Raw genomic sequence first — 22,633 nt, 5'->3', positions numbered from 1 at the left:
AGCACAGTATCCAGGTCTTAGAGTGGCCAGCTCAATCCCCGGACATGAGCCCCAGAGCATCAGAGAGAATGGCCGGCCCACGACACCCGCCGCATCACCACCATCACAACGAGCAGCCTACACCACAGCTGATCCAACACAGACCTCCAATACCCAGCCGGAGAACCACCCTACCTGGAGGTCCCGTACCCCCCCTCCTCCCAACAGCAGAGACGAGACTACAAGAGCAGCAGAACATCGGACGGAGCTACGCTGCAGCTGTGAGAGGAGCATCGGCCTCCCCCTCCTCTGGTGACATCAGGGACATACAACACATGTTAAACTTGCTATGCTCTCGCCTCATAGGGACGTGGTAGAAGAGCCCAGAGCTTAATGAGCAAATAATAGTTAAACATGAAGTTTAGATTTTTAAATTGATTGTTAGAAGAGCAGAGAGCTTAATGATCAAATAATAGTTAACTGTTAAACATGATGTTTAGATTTTTTTTTTTTTTTTTTTTTTTTTTTTTTAAGTGGTTTGTTAGAAAACAACAATTCCTAACAATATTTCAAACCACATATTATCAGTTCACTTATCATATATTATTTCACTCCTTTTATTTATCTACACATTATTTTTCTTTTCTTTCAGTGTTCATCTTATGCTTTTTTTTTAACAGATCACAATTACAGATGAAGTCACTCACAATAACATGTTGGAACATTCAAGGTCTCAGAACTTCTGCTTTTGGTCTAAAAAGCAGAAGTTCTGACTTTATTAGAGAGTTAAAAGACTCTGACATCATTGTCTTACAGGAGACATGGTGCAGAGAAGACGTTTCCACTGGTCGTCCTCAAAAATACAATGAGATTATTATCCCATCAACAAAAAATCCCACAATCACACAGGGAAGAGACTCAGGAGGCATGATTATATGGTATAAATCAGAACTCATTCACTCATTAGAAATAATTAAAAAAGCAGAATCATATATTTGGCTGAAAATTAACAAAAGATGCTTTGTGTTGAGCAACATGTCTACATGTGTGCAGTCTACATCCCACCATCAGAGTCCCCATACTATAACCCTGATGTTTTTCTATCCTTGAGGAAGACATTAACCATTATAAAAGCATGGGAAATATTCTGATCTGTGGAGACTTGAATGCTCGAACAGGGGAAAGAGCAGACACTCTGAACACCCAGGAGACAAACATTTACCTGGAGGGATATACTCCCTCCTGAAGGCCCAACCAGAAAGAGCTTTGATAAAGTCACAAATACAAGTGGCATCCAGCTTCTGCAGCTCTGTCGTGCACTGGGTCTGTACATAGTCAACGGCCGGCTGCGAGGACTCTCTGGGTCGCTACACTTATAGTTCAGCTCTGGGCAGTAGCACAGTAGACTACTTCATCACAGATCTACACCCAGTGTCTCTCAGAGCCTTCACAGTCAGCCCCTCACACCCTCTCAGACCACAGCAAGATCACAATCTATCTGAAAAGGGCACCATCCAACAACACAGTCCCCGACCATGTCAGCTTTATAACTGCACACACTCATTCAGATGGAAACCAGACAGTGTAGGGAAGTACCAGGAGGCGCTGGAAAATCAGCAAATACAGAGTTTAATTCATTTATTTCTGTCTGAAATGTTTCCTCATAATAACATTGGTGTAAACTTTGCTGTGAACAAAATCAATTCAATTTTTCATCATTTGGCTTTATTATCTAATTTGAAAATCTCGAACAAAAACATAAACAAATAAACAACAACAAATGGTTTGACATCGAATGCAAAAACTTGAGAAAAACTTTAAGAAGATTATCCAATCAAAAACACAGAGATCCAGATAACCAGAACATACGCCTTCAGTATGATGATGTTCTGAAACAATACAAATATACCCTAAAAACAAAGAAAGAACAGCACACCAAGAACCAGCTCTGTGAAATCGAGGAATCCTTAGAGTCCAACCGGTTCTGGGAGAAATGGAACACCATAAACAAAAACCAGAAAGATGAACTGGCACTTCAAGATGGCAATACCTGGACTAATCACTTCAGAGATCTGTATAGTAATATCACAAAAATAGTGATCAAAACAATATCTACAATAAATGGAAAACCCTGGAATCTGCGCTAAAGAAAACCAAAACCCCTAGATTACCCAATAACAGAACAAGAACTCACAGAAACCATCCAATCCGTCAAAACAAAAAAAGAGCTGTGGAGTCGATGGAATATTAAACGAAATGATCAAATACTCAAACAATAAAATTAAATCGCGATTCTCAAACTATTCAACATAATTATATCAGTTGGCACTTTTCCAGACATCTGGAACAAAGGTTTAATAACTCCAATTCATAAATTTGGGGATAAATATGACCCAAATAACTACCGCGGATCTGTGTCACTAGTAACCTGGGAAAAATATTTTGTAACATCATTAATAAACGAATAGTAAATTTTCTTTCTGAACATAATGTTTTACATAAATGCCAAATTGGATTTTTGCCAAATTCCCACAACTGACCACATATTTACTCTCCACACCTTAATTGACCAAGAATTAAATGTAAAGAAAAGAAAGGTCTACGCCTGTTTTGTTGATTTCAGAAAGGCCTTTGACTCCATCTGGCACGAGGGTCTTTTCTACAGGCTCCTTGAAAGTGGAATTGGGGGGAAAACATACGATTTCATCAATGATATGTATACAAAAAGCAGATATGCCATAAAAATTGGAGACAAACAAACAGCCTTCTTCTCCCAGGGCCGGGGTCAGACAAGGATGCAACCTCAGTCCCATCCTCTTTAATTTATATATCAATGAATTAGCAAACCAATTAGATCGGTCCACAGCACCTGGCCTCATCCTGAAAGACACAGAGGTCAAAAGTCTCCTATATGCAGACGACTTAGTGCTGCTCTCACCCACTAAAGAGGGTTTGCAACAGCACCTGAACATCCTGCAGGACTTCTGTCAGACCTGGGCCCTGACTGTAAATACCACAAAAACAAAGATAATGATCTTTCAAAAGCAATGCACAAATCTAATGAACACACACAATTTCTATTTGGACAACACTAAATTACAACAGACAAAAACTACACATACCTCGGCCTAAACATCACATACACAGGAAACACCAACATGGCTGTGAAGGATCTGAGAGACAAAGCCAGAAGAGCTTTCTGCGCCATAAAAGAAATATAAAAACAAACATTCCAATTCGAATCTGGCTAAAAATATTCCAATTTGTAATTGAACCAATTCTCCTGTATGGAAGTGAAATCTGGGGTCCTAAATTAAATCAAAATTTCGACAAATGGGACAAAACAGTCATAGAAAGTTTCCACTGAGTTCTGTAAGAACATCCTACAGGTCCAGAGAAAGACCCCAAACAACGCCTGCAGAGCAGAACTCGCCAATACCCCTTATTTTAAAAATACAAAAGAGATCAATTAAATTTTACAACCACCTGAAGTCAAGTCACCCACAGACATACCATCACAACGCCCTCAGCTGCCCAGAGAAGAGGCCCCCCGGCCGGCTGGTCCTGAGGCTCTCTGCAGACCAAAACACCAACCCAATCAGACCCAACCAAATGATAAACCATCAGAAAGAAAAATACATTACATATTGGAAAGAAACAACCAAAACACAGAGCAAATTACAATGTTATCTGGCCCTAAAAAGAGAATACACGTTAGCAAATTATCTGAGCACAATCCAAAGTGCTTCAGTGAGGAAAGTGTTGGCTATGTACAGACTCAGTGGACACAGTCTTGCCATAGAAACAGGTCGCCACAGACAGAACTGGCTGCCAGAGGAGGACAGACTCTGCTCCCAGTGTGACAGAGGACAGGTAGAGACAGAGCTCCACTTCCTCACCTCATGTCCAAAATATCAAACGTTAAGAAACAAATATTTCACACATATAACACAAACATGCCCCGAATTTGAATTTAAAACAGACACAGAGAAACTCCCTTATTTACTGGGAGAAATCCCCAAATGTTTAACGACTGCAGCAAAATTCATCTGCTGCTGTAACGAGCTGAGAACGACCAGTGGACACTGAGATACACAACTAATACACACACACACACACACACACACACACACACACACACACACACACACACACACATGAACACACACACACACACATGAACACACACACACACACACACACACACACACATAAACACAACAATGTAACACTTCAACCCCCTCAGACACACATACATGTATATAGTTTAATGTTAAATTTTATATATCACTTGTTATTACTTATTATTACTATTATTTACTACTACTTTTACTACTAATACTATTACTATTATTGTTGTTATACTATTTTTACACTTATTTTATTTTATGTTATTAATTCTCTAAGTGCTTTGACAATATTGTTATTATAACTTTCATGTCAATAAAGCAAATTTGAATTGAATTGAATTGAAAATCTGTGGTGGATTATCAAAAGGTCTGTTTCAAAGCATAAACCAAAGAATTTAGAAGAATTAAAAGCAGTAATTCAAGAAGAATGGGACAAGATTACCCCTCAACAGTGTGAAAGGCTCGTGGGGAACATGCCAGCCAGGATTAGAGCTCTACTACGTGCCAATGGCAGGACTACTAAGTATTAATTTGATGATGTGATGGTTTATTTATTTTTTGTTCAGTTTTGAACACATTCTCTGTTATTTGTTGACTTTGATACCGACAATGTTGAGAACTGACATATTGAAACTGTCAAGAATTTAGTTGTGTTAGTTTTTCTTGTAAACAATAAACAAAAAAATATAATTTGTATTTGTTTGTATCTGTCTAATGCAGCCACACCTTTTGAAACACATAAAAAGATTTTTCCACCAATATTTCATGATAATATTTGAGATGTGTGTAAAATTTTAAGGGTGTCCGAAAACTTTTTTCCACCACTGTATAGTCCTTTCATTTAGGGCAACTCCTACATCAGCAGTCTAATATTTAATGTCAGACAACATTAGAATCATCTTCGCTTCTTTGCTGAGGTTATGGTCAGATGATTGGTTCTGAAAAGTTCCTGAAACAGAGGTTATGTCCAGTTTGCACAGCAATCATATTTGAAAAGTTAAAAAGAAATCTGCAATTGTATGTAGTCGTGTCATTTTTTCAAATATATTTTTGGTATGGTCTCAAATTTGGATAGCACAATTTTAAAGACATGAAATTATATGTATGACAACTGTAACGAGGATTAGAAATACTGAGCAGGGCAGAAGAAGCTTAAAATAAAAGTTGTAAGTGCTTCCTGTTAACAAGCTAATGGAGACATGTTTTGAAAATGACCACAAACAAGAAATTTCTTGTTAGTTATGGGCTGACACATACACTTACATCTGCAATAAAGGTAATATCTCAGCCTGACCAATTTATTTGTCTAGCTCAATTAAGCAGTGATTGACCAGGGGTCCGTTTCAGAAAGCAGGTTCAACAAACTCTGAGCCTAACCCTGAACTCTGAGTTGAGTAACTCTGAGATGGGAAACTCCGGGTTACGCGTTTCAGAACAGGTGATTTCAATCGGTTCAGTCAACACAAAATTTGTTCACTCTGAGTTAAGCGCATGCACCATGACTTTAAAAAGCCGTCATCAATGGAGCCCCAATACCACGATTCACCATGGTGACAAGCGACAAGAAAAGGTCTGCATTTTTTATTCCTCTGGAGTTGGATATTTTAATGCACTCATACAGCGAATTTGAAGCTGTTTTCAGGAAGAAGAGTAACTGTGCATTCACACCAGAAGCGTCATGACCGCCAGCGGTCGCTCAGGTCGCTGGCATCGCGCTGCCTGGCAGCTCTGGAAGGGCTTGCAGAAGGCTGCCAAGGGGCGGGGCTTTCAAGCTGTGCTGCAGAAGATCTTTCTTTCTTTCACTGTCCCGCCTCATGGTCTGCAATTGGCTGCTGCTCGCTGCTGCTTTGGTGGCATCGCTGCTCATTTGCATAAAGTTGAGCTTCTCTCAACTTCAGTGACACTCTGGTTGCTGGCATCGCGCTGCTCGCTGCTGCTGACGCTCCAGACGCCCTTCGTAGCAAGCCTACATTGAAAATGAATAACTGCCGGCCGCTTATGACGCTTTTGGTGTGAATGCACAGTAACACGGCTGCAGCAGCGAAGGAACGGGAGTCGGCGTGGGAGAAAATTACTGCTTGAGTCAGTGCGTAAGTTTAATTTTATACATTTATGCAATCACAATAATATTAGACTACAGATGCAAACAGATGGAATTGTGTTAAAGCTAAAATTTAGTTCACTTAGATGCAATCCCACCGGCGAAAAGAGAACGTGGAAGCAGCTCAAGATGAAATATAAAAACATTGTTCAAACAAGTGATTGTGCAAAACTTTAGGCTGCTTACCATGTTCCAGTATGTTGCTGATATTAGACTCAGGATACATCCGTGAGTCATGTACCAACCCAGGCCACTTGGCCTCCACATTAGTGATAATGTGGGCTGCATCACATATGATCTTGACAGTGCAGAGAATGACAGATGTTAGTTGCTAGTCTACATTTCTCATTTCTAATCAAATCAAATGTCTTTACACTTAAGACACATCACCTAAAAAGTAACTTGTTTTTAGACAATTTTCACTTGTTTCAAGCACATTTTCAATTGAAATAAATAGAAATAACAAACTTGCTCCTCTAACAGATTTTTCTAATTATTTTTCAAGTGAAAATGTCCTTGAAACAAGTGAAAATTGTCTATAAACAAGTTACTTTTAGGTGTGATTTGTTTTGACTAGAAATGAGACATTTTGTCTGGAAATAAGACAAATATTCTTGGAATGATTTTGAGTTTTTGCAGTGTGATGCAGTCTGACATTTCGAGACAGTCAGTCTACCTGCACATTAATGCTGTGAATGGACTTCCTATTCACATAGTCTCCTTCATTTTGTGAAGGAGCAATGATGGGAATGTGGGTTCCATCAATGCACCCTATCACACCGGGAAATCCTAAAAGAAATTAAAATTACTCATCCCAGTCTGAGGTTGCAGCAACATGTCATTAACTGAATATGATTTATAATTATAAATTTGAACTGATTTCTACATCATTCACCTGCAATCCTGCGGAATTCCTCCTTGATGACACTCACAGGTTTATGTCCAGGGAACACAACAAAAGAGTTTAATAGACGTTTCAGAGTTAGGGACACTTTTCTCATGGCTCTGCAGACAGTGGCCTTACTGATATTTTCTGCATCTCCCGCTATTATCCAGAAAACTCCCGTTTGCAAAAAACACACACACACACACACACACACACACACACACACACACACACACACACACACACACACACACAACGAAGAGCAACACAAAGAATTTGGGTAGATGAAAGTGCACGTCCACGGTTGGTGACGTTGGTTATGTCACGACAGATGAGGTTATGGATATAAATGATGGACTGTGATGTGACACGGTACCGTTCAAAAAGAAAATGTTCTGGAAATTATAATATGTCAATTCTGGGCCTGTGAATAATCTCCCTCCTCAGTAACACTGCCTCTTCGTCTACAGGGTCCTCCAAGAACGGACATGCCATGGTCGAAAAAAGTAGATTTAGAACTAGAACACACTTTGGGATCCAACTTTACCTTGAGGACAGATGATCAAACTCGCTGAAACCTGCGCGACACTAAACGAATGAATGAATGAATGAATCACACTGCGTGTGTGTAAGAGGGAGGAGACAACTAGAAACTTGAGGTTCATTGAAGAAAACCTGCTCCCGACCAGGTTAGGTTCACAGAGTCAGTTGCCATGGTAACTGACACCGAGCTTCAGTTACCTCTCTTTCTGAAACGGGCTGGAGATACTTCACTTTCTCTGGTTTAAGTTACCTCCCTTTCTGAATCGGAAAACCCAGAGTTTCCCTCATTTCAGGGTTAACAGACAGAGTTTTCACTAAACTTGCTTTGTTAAACGGACCCCAGATGTGTGGAAGTGTAAAAACAAGCAGGGTTTGACACTCTAAAAGCTCTCTTTTCATTCTTCACACAAATTCCTTGTGATATCTCATGTTAATATGCCAGTGCAACATCAAAGACAAAGCAGAGACACTGATACCTTTAGTTGTGGTCAGACGATGTTGTATGACCTTGTTTACAGTGTACCTAGACATCAACTCAAACAGCTGTGGTAGCTTAAAATACAATTCATTCATTCATTCATCCATCTTCTAACCGCTTCATCCTCTTGGGGGTCGCGGGGGGGCTGGAGCCCATCCCAGCTGACATCAGGCGAGAGGCAGGGTACACCCTGGACAGGTCGCCAGACTATCGCAGGGCTGACACATAGAGACAAACAACCATTCACGCTCACATTCACACCTACGGACAATTTAGAGTTACCAATTAACCTAGTCCCCAATCTGCATGTCTTTGGACTGTGGGAGGAAGCCGGAGTGCCCGGAGAGAACCCACGCTGACACGGGGAGAACATGCAAACTCCGCACAGAAGGGCTCCCACGCCCGGGATCGAACCGGCAACCCTCTTGCTGTGAGGCAAGAGTGCTAACCCCCACACCACCGTGCCGCCCTAAAACACAACTCTTACTTTCAAATTCTATTGTTACGGTTGCAATGTTTTTGTTTAATTGTGGGAGTTTCTTTCAATTACGTCAGACTAAAATGGCAATTTATCATTCAGCTGTAGGGCAAAATTATTTAGAATAATTGTACATTAACTGGAGTGCAAATGTGAAAATGAAAGCTGGGCAGATGGGTCAAATCAGAGTGCAGAGCAGTATTCAAAAAATACAATAATGAGGGCAGAATAACTAAATGTCCCAAAACACGACTTAAGATTACTTTGCCTATCTGCAGTTCCCAAGATCAAGAATGAAGTTTTGAAGAGATATTTTGAAATATCCTCTAGTTTCAAACATGGTTAGTCGCTGTAATAAATGCTTGTTACTCTTGTGCAAATTAAACCTCCAGGATGTGAACACATGCATTTGACAATGATAAATGCATACTTTGTAATCTTACTGACCAAGCAGCAACCTCAGATGCGGAAAAATACAGCCAATGCAGAAACACCATAAACTGCAGTTCATCAAATGTCCATGGAAACTGGTTCAAAAACACACGAGTAAATCCTTGAAAACCCCTATGTTAAAATGAGCAACTTTACAGCAGAAATGAACGTGTTTACAGCCTGGTACAAAAAACAGTTTTGGACTATCTGGTTAAATGGGTGATTTATCTAATAACCACCAATTTAAAATTTTATTAAAGGCTTAAAGTTAAGCATATTTAAGGAAGGGACCACTTGAGTGACAGGCTATTTGCGAGGCATTGCTACAGTTTATGTGCAACACCTCGCTCACACACAGCTACATCCCCTGGTCCAAATATGGTCACTTTTGGCTTAAAAAAAAAAAAGAAAGAAAAAAGATGGCGACAGCCAAAATGGCAAACTCCACATTTCCTTTAAGTTCAGCCCACTTGAAATGACATATGTGGCCTCATTTCCCCAAACAACTCAGAGACTCTTTATCTGATGACATAGTTTCTCTAGATGGCATTGCTCTGGCCTCTAGCGCTACCGTAAGAAACCTCGGAGTAATATTTGATCAAGATTTGTCTTTTAATTCTCATTTAAAACAAACCTCACGGACTGCATTTTTTCATCTGCGTAATATTGCGAAAATTAGGCCTATCCTGACCCGAAAAGATGCAGAAAAATTGGTCCACGCTTTTGTTACCTCAAGGCTGGATTACTGTAACTCTCTATTATCAGGTAGCTCTAGAAAGTCCTTAAAAACTCTCCAGCTAATTCAGAATGCAGCAGCACGTGTACTAACAGGAACTAAGAAACGAGATCATATTTCTCCTGTTTTAGCTTCTCTGCACTGGCTCCCTGTAAAATCCAGAATTGAATTTAAAATCCTACTGTTAACTTATAAAGCTCTAAATGGTCAAGCTCCGTCATATCTTAGAGAGCTCATAGTGCCATATTATCCCACCAGAACACTGCGCTCTGAGAATGCAGGGTTACTCGTGGTCCCTAAAAGTAGATCAGGAGCCAGAGCCTTCAGCTATCAGGCTCCTCTCCTGTGGAATCATCTTCCTGTTACGGTCCGGGAGGCAGACACCGTCTTCACATTTAAGACTAGACTTAAGACTTTCCTCTTTGATAAAGCTTATAGTTAGGGCTGGCTCAGGCTTGCCCTGTACCAGCCCCTAGTTAGGCTGACTTAGGCCTAGTCTGCCGGAGGTCTCTCTCTCTCTCTCTCTCTCTCTCTCTCTCTCTCTCCCTCCCTCCCTCCCTCCCTCCCTCCCTCTCTGGGATCCCTCCTCAGTTGCTCTTCCTGAGGTTTCTACCGTTTTTTCCCCCCGTTAAAGGTTTTTTTTGGGGGAGTTTTTCCTTATCCGCTGTGAGGGTCATAAGGACAGAGGGATGTTGTATGCTGTAAAGCCCTGTGAGGCAAATTGTGATTTGTGATACTGGGCTTTATAAATAAAATTGAATTGAATTGAATTTTGTTCATCAGACAAAAGGACTGACAGCCAAATGAACTCATCTTCCCACAGGCCTTGATATTTCACGCTTTAGTGCGAAAACCTGCTCATTCAATGACAGTCAGTCACTGTGACATGACCATAAAATGTCCTCAAGCTGACAAAAAGAGGAATCTTTCCATTCTGTCTTCTCACTTTTTAGCCTGGGATCTTTTCAGAGAAGAGTCATTGGTGCTGGAGAACCTGCTATGCTCTTCCCCACCTTTTCTTACCTCAGTTCCCAACAGGAGCTGTGGCCTTGCTCTCACATGTGTGAACTGCTCAAAACCAGCAGACACAGTAAAATCTTCTAAATGGTAAGAAAGACTACACAAGTTAGTGCAAGGCAGAGACAAAGTTTGCAAGCTAACTTTCCAAGCAAATGAGAACAAAGCCAAGTTAGTGCAGAGCGGCTAACTCTGAAGGAGACAGACACCAGATTCCTCTGACCTGCAACAATGGAAGACAGCACAGCAAGGACTGCATCAGGAACCACAAATCTTTCCAGCCTTGCTGATCCACAATAAAAGACTGCCGGCTTACATGCATCACAACAAAGCAACCCTTCCCTCCATTCATGAAATGCTAATGTAACAACTGGGCATAATGTTAGTGCAGTACAGGCAGTGTTGGAAACGTTACTTTAAAAAAGTAATTAGTTATAGTTACTAGTTATTTTCCCCAAAAAGTAACTGAGTTAGTAACTGAGTTACTGCACTATAAAAGTAACTAATTACCTGGAAAAGCAACTATAGCGTTACTTTTTTCTAAGATGCTCAAATATGTGAAGGAGATATGCGAATGAGTACATATTTCACACAGAATCTGAATCTGCACACTGCCTTTGAATTGTCCACCTCTTGAAGTCGAATCAATCTCCTCTCTTTCTGCAAGTCTTTATTGTATTCTTTCCATATTTCGCCCACTTGTTAGCGAACATCCATTAATCGCGCAATTTAAATGTGAAAAGTCTTACTGACTGACCGTCACTTGTGTGTATGCGGAGAAGGAGAGGGGCGGAGGGAGCGGAGCTGTGGAAACATCCTGCAGTCCGACATACTATCATGAGTTTAAATAACTTATTAGATTGAGAAAGGCGATGTTTAGAGAGCAAGCCCAAATAAGCAACTCCACTTTAGAAACAAGCCCAAAAAACTGCAACCCGCGACTACCAATATTTGTAAGCGACTTTACAAAAAAACGAGCCCAAAGTCGCAGCTAATAAGCAGACCTGACAACCTTGCTTGTGAATACCCGCCCTACTCTGCCTCTGATTGGTTTATGATGAAATTTTACTCTCCCTAAGCCAATCATCATCACTTATGTGGTTGTCTCTCCCTCCCTCCCTTCCTTCCCCCTCACCAAAGAAAAAAAAACCCAAAACTTTAGAGCTCTGCTGAGAAGGAGCTTGCTTGAAAGACGCTTCAGTGAACTCAAGTAAAGCTGAGAAATGGCACATTTTATTGTGAGTAATGGTAACGGCGTTATAACAGGGGAGACAGTAACTTTTTTTGATTACTCGTTACTGAAAAAAGTAGCACTGTTAGTAATGCTGTTTATTTATAATGCTGTTATTCTTCATCACTGAGTACAGGGTAAGCAAGACTATTAACTTTTGTCACTGTTTGTGTAACATATTGATTTGATGTATTTAGTGAGTTTTATTGTTGTGATCTTTGTAATAAGGTTTTCGAGTAGCTGGCTTTGCCAACGTTAAACTGATGTAGTTAGCGAAAGCTTTACACAGAGTCTTGCATGCAACTTAACATCCCTTTAACTGACCTGGCACGTTTATACAACATGGATCACATATATATATACACACTTGTATAATTTGGCTTTCAATATGACTACACTCAGAAAGGGAAATCAATGAACACTTTGCATTTTGCCATTGTTCCCCTACTATATACACATGTGCTCAGAAGACTGCCTCCTGTGGCCATCTTTGATTTGGTCATCTTCTTTGTAGTTACAGTGGCATTCTAAAGTTTGGGCACACCTGGTCAAAATTCCATGTTTCTGTTAATAGTGAAGTGAGTATAAGATTAACTGATCTGCCAAAGGCATGAAGTTAATGAAACATGCTTTTCAATATTTTAAGCAAGATTAGTGTATTATCCTTGTTTTGTACAATTTTAGAGTGGAAAAAGGAAAGGAGCACCATGCAAAAGTTTGGGCACAACTAATTAGAGATGACATGATAGCCAAGTCCTTAATTTTACACAGTCTGACTAAAATTAAAATATATTTATTTTTATTTGCTTTCATACAGACATTTATTGTTAACTTTAGTAAACATCCTAAATGGCAAATACTACAAATAACAAAAGGAGATGCAATAAAAGTTTTAAGAACCAACAACTAAATTCAAAGCTGTGATAAGTTTTCCCAATCCCAAAAAAGGTGTGCTGTAGCATCTTTTTTTTCCTCCTACCTGCCTAATGTCAGTAGGAGTATCCTACTTGATAGGGGCTTTTGGTTTAATTTATTTTTGAAGCTGAGGTCATTAATATGATAGCAATACAATTGGTCACACACCTGTATATATTGAAATTACTTTGTCCATAGACATAATTGCAATGTTAAGTCGATTGCCCAGAGGGTTTAACGATACCTACTTGTTTGCAGTCAACCTTCTTGGTCTTGGTGGTGACTGGGACTTTGGGGATAAAAGTGGCAGCTCCTCTCCATTGTTTGCGGACTGCAGCTTGGGGTGAGGCAGATCTATCTGAGAATTCCATATCCCAGCAGTCAGGAGGCTCCCGCTCCCTTGTGGTCTGGAAGTCCCCCTTCCAGTTCTTGGTGGAAGGAGGCTCCGTGTCAGTCAGGTACAGTCTGTTGAAAAACTGCCATATCACCAACACAGCATCAGTGGATCCTGGAGCATGCTTACAGTCAAATGCACAGCACCAAAATTCAGCTGTAATTTTGGTCTTACCTCCTCAGAATCTTGATTTGGTTTTGACTTTGATGTGGCTAACAGGAGGGGGAAAAAATATATAAATCTGCAATTAAACACATTCAGACTAGGGCAAAAGGTATAGAGTAGTTTTAATAGTACATTTAAATTAATACTGGCACAGTTTTTAATGCCAAACTCCAATTTCTGTTCACCCACAGGTGTTAAGTCACACAGTAAATATAAGTATGATCAACTTACAGCTATGACTGGTTGACCTCAGCAACACCTCTGGAGACTTGTTGGGTGGAGGTGGAAGACAGCTGAAGTACTTGCTGTTCAACAGCCTGGTGAGCTCCTCTTTGAACAGCTTAACTGAAAAGATGATCAGTTAAACAAAAATCCACTTCAGATGACCCTACAGGCAGTGATGAAAGCAGATTCAAGTTCTTGTCTGTACTATAACCCCTTTAATCCCTACACATTGTTCTCACACGGAATATAAGCGGAAATGGCAAACGTCTAGTAGCGAGTAGTGGTAGTGCAGGTAGTGGCCACAGACAGTTGCTCTCTCCTTATCCTTACTGTCCAGCCCCTCCAGGATGGCACATCTATATTCACAGTTGCAAGAAGGTTTGCTGTGTCTCCCAACACAGTCTAAAGAGCATAGATGGGCTAACTGGAGACTGGCAGTTAGACCAAGAGAGCTCGATAGGGCCATGGATGTGCATCAACCCAGCAGCAGGACCAATATCTGCTCCTTTGTGTGAGAAGGAACAGGCGGCGCACTGCCAGAGTCCTACAGAATGATCTCCAGCAGGCTACTGGTGTGCATGCTTCTGATTAAACTGTCAAAAACAGACTCCATGAGGGTGGCTTGAGGGCCCAACGTCCTCTAGTGGGACCTGTGCTCACAGCCCAGCACAGTGCAGCTCGACTGGCATTCGCCAGAGAACACCAGAATTGGCAGGTCTGTCACTGGTGCCCCGTTTTCTTCACAGATGAGGGCAGGTTCACACCGAGCACATGTGACAGGCATAAAAGAGTCTGGAGACACCGTGGTGAACGTTATGCTGCCTGTAACATCATCCAGCATGACCTGTTTGGCAGTGGGTCAGTGATGGTCTGGGGAGGCATATCCTTGGAGGATCACACAGACCTCCATGTCATAGCCAATGGTACCCTGACTGCTGTTAGGTACTAGGATGAAATCCTTAGAGTGACAGTCAGACCTTACACTGGTGCAGTGGGCCCTGGGTTCCTCCTGGTGCAGTACAATATCCGGCCTCATGTGGCCAGAGTGTGTAGGCAGGTCCTGGTTGACAAAGGCAGTGATGCCATTGACTGGCCCTCTTGTTCCCTTGACCTAAATCCAATTAAGCACTTAAGGTACATTATGTATCAGTGCATCTGACACCACCAAGTACCACCACAGACTATCCAGGAGGTCACCGATGCCCTGATCCAGTTCTGGGAGGAGATCCCTTGGGACACAATCCGACAACTCATCAGGAGCATGTCCAGACATTGTTCGGAGTGCATAAGGCACGTGAGGACCATACACACTACTGAGTCAAATTATGAGTTGCCATGTTAAAATTCATTTTCATTCAAATTGATTTTCAGTGTGATTTTAAATTAAGCCCTAAATGGGGTGATTTTGGTTTCCATTGGTTGTTGTTACGCCATTTTGATCGATAGATCGATAGATAGATACTTACATGAGGATCCAGCCACCGGCTTGTCTTTCCCCTCTAGCAGGTCCAAGTAGGCCAGAGCCGCTTGCTTCATCTGCTCCTCTAAACTACAACACACAAGATGGTGGATGTTAGGATGTTAGCTTGTTTGCCCTCATCTCATGTTGTACTGTCATGTTTGTTTTTGCTTCGTTACACACAGGGCTACGCTTAACGCCTAATTTGAAATTAGATTGAATCAATTTATAAAATTTGCTTAAAAAGAAGCATTACAAATTGACAGAGAAACCACCAGCTCACCTTCAATTCCTCTCCATTAACAGTTTGATGTACAAATACAGCTAATGCAAGCAGAGATTTGACAGCGGCCAGATATCAGTGTAGTACAAATTTAGCTTTTCATTTTCTTTTAGGCAGAGATTGTAGCAACATTGTCAAGGCTTATAAAAGCCTCAAACAACCACCACCACTCAAACTGTTTCAAAAACAATCATTCAACAACTATGAGCAGCCTGTGTGGGTTTTTAAAGGTTTATTATCCACGAGGGGTAATTTGTGCCACAGCCAGCAGTTAAATCAAAGACAACAATCATCACAACAAGTAAACAAACAACCATAAAATACACAAGTACATTTATGAAATTTTTGTACCAATTTGTTCTGCATCAGGGGAGATTATATCTGCGCCCTAATGGTAGCAGCATGAAATTGTCCCTTAGTGGATGGCTTGGGTCGGCCAGGATACATTTAGCTTTTTTCATGCACCTGACCTGATACAGGTCATGGAGGTCGTTTAAGGGTGCTCCAGCAATTTTGGTGCACACCTTCACAATGCCTTGCAGGCGATGTTTTTGTTTAAAAAGATAGTGACCCGTGCCGGCAGATAAGACAACGTTAGAACAGATTAAATAGAACAGGAATAAAACATTTTCATAAAAGGGCTGCTTTTGGGCTGGATGAGATGAAGCTGGAATTGTTCTGAAACAACAATGTTAGAGAATGTGGCCCAGAACATTAAGAGGTTGTGCAGAAAATACTGCACCTGGTGATGCTGAGTCACTGTGTTATTAATGACCCCATCAAAATTCTGCAGATATTATGGTGACGATATGTCACAAGTCAAACCCTTACTCATTCCCACAACAAATGAGTTGGCAGCTTATAACAATGTCTTCTCAACCACAAGGTGCTAAGATGACCCTCACCTCAGTCTGTTATCTCTCTCAACTCCCAGCAGGGCAGTTAGCTGACTCAGGCTTTGCAGCCGTTGGGCTGGGATATGGGGTGCCTGGTTGTGTCCAGCCAACAGGTCTTTCCTGACATGTTCCCGTTGCAGGCTGTGGAGGAGGTGCTGGACCTGCAGCACAGTGCTCAGACGCCTCCTTTCCTCCTCTACCTTTGCCATTTGCTCCTTCTTCATTGCTTTCTTCTGGGCCCTCAGCAACTGTATGCAAAAGGTCACAAGAGAGATCTTAATTTAGGACCACAATAAGTATATGCAATATTTCGGGTGTTGACAAATCAAGGTTTAAAGATAAAAAAACAACAACAACAACGATACAGCATAGTATTTTTGTTTGGCAATATCGTATTGTTACACAGTACCATGTATCAATTTTTTTAATATATTAATCATTAATGCTACAAATGCAAATCAAACTTTAGGTAGCCCACTTGAATAATATAATCAGTTGCTTTTTTAGTCCACTAGATACATTTTGCTGCTGCAAAAAAATTGCTGGAGTGAGATGAACAGACTGAAAACTTTATTTAAATAGATAAAACAGATGCTGACAAAGTTTTCCTTTGGGGACATAATTTACAGTTGAAAAAAGTAATAAATCACCATATATTGCAACATACTTTATTGCAATACTCAGCATATCTAAACATATTTAAAATCCCCATAATATTGCATTATGACTTAAGTATCGTGATAATATCAAATCATAGATCTTCTGGTGATTCCCACCTCTAATTAACATACATTTGCAAATATTTGCCTCCCATTCCCCTCCCTTCACTTGCACATTCAGTGCAAGTGAAGGGAGGGGAAAAAAAAACAACAAAAAAAACAAAAACGTGCGCTCACAGTGGCCAAGGGGGCAGTTCTAGATGCATCCGAAAACCAATCCTTCTTGTATTACAAAATACCTGGATGTTCACCAAAATGGCATCACTTATGAGTGCAGAAGCTTGTGGACAGGGATATTTTTGTATTCTCTGACTAGGATATTCAGGCATGGTATTTGTTCAACCCACCTGAAGTAATGCAGCGGAGAGTGTTTGAGGCTGCAGCTGGGCCAATCAAGAGGGCACCGCTGATGGGGGACCATCCAGAACCTAAGCCGCCAGGAGCAAACAACAACTGGTGGTGCCTTTACTCAAACTGTCCTCTGATGTCAGAAACAGAATAATTCTGCTTAACTGAATTTCAGAGTGAGCAATTTTGGTCAGAGGCTGTGGCCAACTACAAACCAGAGGGAGCCCGTGTGCGCATTAGGGTACTACACATTTAAGTTTTCCCCCCCTTACTTGGACAGAGGTATGCTGGAGACTACGGTAGGACTACTGGACAGATATTTTGACGACTGGCTGAGTTCATAGCCGTTTGTTTTCTTCCTTTGTCATTTTCTTTTGTTTCTGCCTCCGCAGAATGACTGAGACCTGCTGCTCCGCCATCGGCTGAGAGTCAGTGGGGAAAGCAGTAGATTCAGCATTCACATCTTAAGCAGAAAACACACCAGCGGCACATCAAGTGCCGCCCCAAGCACACACTGGACTTGTTGTGCTACAGCTCATCAACAGATGATCACACAAGTTAGTATTACTTTTACTAAAAGATCTGTACTTCCACCACCTCTGAATTAGCTTAAAATTGAACAGCCATCAATTAAGGTTTATTTCTCACCAGAAGAGCCAGTGTCCAGAGTTATGACTCACCAGTCAATACCTTTTTAGCCACTGTCTTCATAATGACGGGATTGTGGGTCGTTTAGCTCAGGATATTTCGACGTCATCAACGAGTCTCTCCTCATCCATTCACACAAGAGACAGCAACAGCTACAGTTCTCTTTATGCATGTTTGGTAAGGAGGAGTCAAGCTGCCACAGGAGCAGAGAAAAAGAGCTGCAACGGGAGCTAGTATTCCATGTTTGTGGTCACTGAAAAATATGATTTCTTAGCTTTCGACCAGTGACAAGACGGTAAGGGGTTTCAAGTGCATTTTTGACACACATGGTTGAGGTCATACTGCATTCGTGTTTGACATCACTCCATGAAGGGCTGCAGCTAACATTTATTTTATTATCAATTAATCTGAAGGTATTTTTCATTAATCATTTCATGTATACAAGGTCAGAAAAATCTTAGATATACAATCCAAAATCTTACATATTAAAATCACAACGCAAAGTGAAGAAAAGCACCAAATCCTAACAATTATAAAAGGTGGAGCTAGACATTTGCCATGTCTCCTTAAAACATAACTCTGTAGTAGTTTCACAAGTTTGACAAATATTGGACCAACACTAGTGGCGGGGGAAAAAAAAAAAAAAAAGGATACAGCATAGTATCTCAATATTTTTGTGTGGCAATATTGTATCATCACACAGTGCCAAATATCAATTTTCTTATTATAGAATTATTAATATGACAAATACAAATCAAAACTGTAGGTAGCCTACTATAATAATATAATCAATAGCTTTTTCAGTCCTCTAGATACATTTTGCTGCTGCATAAAATGACTGAAGTCAGATGAATACACTGAAAACTTTCTTATTAGATAAAACAGATCTTTACAAAGTTTTACTTTGGAGACATAATTTACAGTTGAAAAAAGGTAATAAATCGCAATATATTTTATCATAATCAGCATATTGTGCATATTCAAAATTATGACAATATTGTATGTAACTTCAGTATCGTTTTAATATCATATCGTGGATCTCCTGGTGATTCCTACCCCTAATCAACACAGAGGCAAAGCAGAAGCAAAAAAAAGAAAAAAAGAAAATGCCTGATTATTCAGCTAATCAGATCTTTGACAGTAATGACATGTTACCCATTTGAGCCATACTAGTTTCCAGTAGGAGTGGGTAATATGGCCCTAAAATAATAATGCAATATTTTAGGGTATTTTTGCGATAATATTCTCGACCATATGACAAATTGAAAATATATCTTACTATATAATGACGAAAACTCTGTCTGTGGGTATGTCTGTTCCACGTTTTTCTCTTCACTGACTTGGTCAATCCATGTGAAATTTGGCACAGTGGTAGAGAGTCATGGGATGATGCGAATGAAACAATATTCCATCAGTTGGCCAAACGGGGCGCTATAGCAACCGATTGAAATTGCAAACTTTGAACGGGCATATCTCAAGCCCCATGTGTCGTAGAGACATGAAACTTTGCACAGAGATGCCTCTCCTCATGAGGAAAACCCATAACTTCCGATTATATAGATTTTCCGCCATTTTGAATTTTTTGGAACACTTAAAAATCGATCTCTTCCTAGGAAGTTTGACCGATCTGCATGAAACTCGGTGAACGTAATCTAGGGACCAATATCTAAAATTCTCTCTTGGCAAAAGTTGGAAAACTTACTAAACCTGAGCTTCTATAAGGCAATGAATATTGCGGAGGGCGTGGCTCATCACAAAGTTGTATAACATCTCAAGGGTTTCACTGATCACCACGTGACTTTGTAAGCATATGACCACACATAATCTGAGGGGACCCCTCCATTATTGACCTGACCAAACAAAATGGGGGCGCTAGAGAGCTAATTTCTTATCTAGGCTTAACTGCCATATTGATTTTTACTAAACTTGGTAGATATGTAGAACAGGATGCCTCAAGGTGACTGGAGAAATGTAACTCTAATTGGCAACTGGGTGGTGCTATAACAGAAAAATGCTTAAAAATGGCAAAAATGCAACTGATCGCTGTGGCCAAATGTTGCTGGTTTTTTTCTAATTTTTGGTATGACTAAGTCATGGTATGCTGTACTCAACAGGTATGGACTAGTGTGTTTTTTTTCCCCACCTGGACCTTTATGCTCTGCCATTTCTCCTCTAATGATCACACTGTAACCTATGACAGGCTGTTATGCTACCATAACTATTGCACATTCACATACAGTATGTAGTTTTTTGGCAAGCCGTGAGCGTCACATAGGTTTACATTACCAAAGGTTTATGACAAAAATCACTTGACAACACTGACTCTGGTGTGTGTACATGTGCGCATGAGAGAAGAGGGAGATACGCTGTGCTGCTGCCAGGAGCTGCTGAATGAGTTCCCTTTGAGCAGTAAGTCTCAAAAAGAGTTTGAGAAGTCTGGGGCTGTTCATATAACATTCAGGACGCCACAGTGTATTCCACACTACTGAGGCTGCTCCTCTTCTTGGAACCACCTAGCTAATTTCACTGCCAGCCATGCTTTTTGTTGCTCTGGGTAACAGTATGATGTCAATACAGCAACAAGTCAAAATATTGCAAGTATCACAATCTGAATTTTTCTCACCATCTTAAAAATTATACCAGCATTACTGTGAACAAGATGATATGGCACACCCCGACCTCCAGCTTGTCTTTCAAAATCTGCTATATGTGGCTCTCTGCACAACAAAAGCAAGATCAAGATCACTTGGAATTTTTTCTGTTCACCTCATAATGGCAGGACTATCATGCAGTTTGTAGTCATGCACTAGGGCAGGGCGGTATGACCTAAAATTTATATCACGGTATAAATCGAATCCCTTCACGGTAACGGTATATATCGCGGTATAAATTTAAGTGTAAAAGTTACAATAGAAGTGTTTCTGAATGGGTTTTGTAGTCCCTTAGCAAAGCTAAATTGATTAAAAAAAAACCCCAGCAACAACAAAAGCAAAGATATAATGTATTTTTTAGAGCATTTATTGTGCAGATTGCAGATCTCAAAACTCAAAATTAAAACCCAGTACTCTATGGTGCAAAATGTCCCCTGGGATCTATATCAAAAGGTAATTTCCTTCTTTTAGCAAAATCCTAAATGACTGAGTTGTGTTTTTTCCACCTGGACCTTTATGCTCTGCCATTTCTCCTCTAATCATCACGCTGTAACCTGTGACAGGCTGTCATGATACCACAACTATCACACATTCACATATGGAGTTTTTTGTGAAGCCCCTAGCATCACATAGGTTTACATTACCAAAGGTTTATGACAAACTCTCTTGCCGAAAACCAGCTCCCGGAGAAGTCCGGGGCTGTTCATAAGACATTAACTCACTCACAAGTTCTCCAGCAACACATGTTGCACGTGCTACGCTAAATCATGGACGTGAACCAGCTCCTCTTGCTCCGCTGTCTCTGTGCTCGCAGCCATTTTCACACTGAGGCAGGTGCGATGACGTCATCGACGATAGGACGGTAGAACGCAAATCTCTACCGTGGGCCAAATTTATATCATTTCTACCGTCTACCGCATATACCGTGCAGCCCTAACATGCACCAAGTAGGAAATGCAGGAAGACCTAATGTGTTTTCATAAACAGACAATAAGCAAGCCAACAATGGACCTAGCAACAGACATACATGGCCACAGCAAAGAAGTGTAAAAAGGTTCGCCGCTTTCTGGAGTGATGGGAAGTTGAATACTTTTTCATCAAAATATTAAAACAGTTGTATTTTTTCATTTGTAATTTGAAGAAAAAAAAAAAAAAAAAAACAAGCAGCTGGCCCCACGGTATTTTCACATTTTCTAATCTGGCCCACTATCACTATCGGAATTTCTCATATTAAAACATATCAGTATTATCATGAACAATATGATATGGCACACCCCTAGTGTCCAGGTAAACTTTGATTTGTGCCTAGTAAACGCGCTATCGACATCTCTAGTTTTTAGTAAAATGTAAAATTACATTGAAGCAAGAATTATACTTCTGTGTTGAATTGATGCTGTACTGACGTCATAGGCTCTGCATCTACACTGTAGCCTACACCATAGCCTGACATGGACCTCCCAACAGAAATGTAACTACACGTCGGTGTATGCTACAGTGTAGGCTCTGCATAGAGCGGACACACAAGTATAAATCCACCTTTAAAATGAGCACAACAGATCAGAGGCTCCCAACCATACTTGACATGTCATTACAGCCCAACCATTCTCACTTCAGAAGAAACCAAAGTAAGCCAAAGACTTACATTCTGAGTCAAGATATCTAGGGTTTTGTGAAGCTCCTGTGCGAACGCCAGGTTATGCAGTACCTCCTCGTACTTTTCCACAGCTGCCTAGAAAACAAAGACAAGTGGAAAAAAAACCTCAGTACAAACCCCAACAGCATGCAATTATATTCATAATTCCTATTTTTTGTTGTCAATGCAGAGCCCGGTCTTACCATCTGATCCTTGTTAAGTGCCTCACCCCAACTCAGCCTCCTCTTGTAGTCTTCCAGTTTTAGCTGTGGGCACACGGGACACG

General features: G+C 40.7%; 1 protein-coding gene across 3 annotated transcripts in view; it reads right to left on the bottom strand.

Moving 5' to 3' along the window:
* The window catches only part of caprin2 (caprin family member 2), an 83,936-nt gene that overhangs the window by 40,433 nt on the left and 20,870 nt on the right, over positions 1 to 22,633 (bottom strand). For all 3 annotated transcript variants that reach the window (XM_049567064.1, XM_049567065.1, XM_049567063.1), the window contains 7 exons: positions 22,551 to 22,613; positions 22,357 to 22,443; positions 16,358 to 16,596; positions 15,177 to 15,259; positions 13,717 to 13,830; positions 13,495 to 13,532; positions 13,175 to 13,402 (listed from right to left, as the gene is read on the bottom strand). In XM_049567064.1, coding sequence (XP_049423021.1) covers positions 13,175 to 13,402; positions 13,495 to 13,532; positions 13,717 to 13,830; positions 15,177 to 15,259; positions 16,358 to 16,596; positions 22,357 to 22,443; positions 22,551 to 22,613 — 852 coding nt within the window. The remainder of the gene's footprint in view (positions 1 to 13,174; positions 13,403 to 13,494; positions 13,533 to 13,716; positions 13,831 to 15,176; positions 15,260 to 16,357; positions 16,597 to 22,356; positions 22,444 to 22,550; positions 22,614 to 22,633) is intronic.

The sequence above is a fragment of the Epinephelus fuscoguttatus genome, linkage group LG22 (genome assembly GCF_011397635.1).
Source record: "Epinephelus fuscoguttatus linkage group LG22, E.fuscoguttatus.final_Chr_v1".
Lineage (NCBI taxonomy): Eukaryota > Metazoa > Chordata > Actinopteri > Perciformes > Serranidae > Epinephelus > Epinephelus fuscoguttatus.
This window is presented reverse-complemented; position numbering and strand designations above follow the sequence as displayed.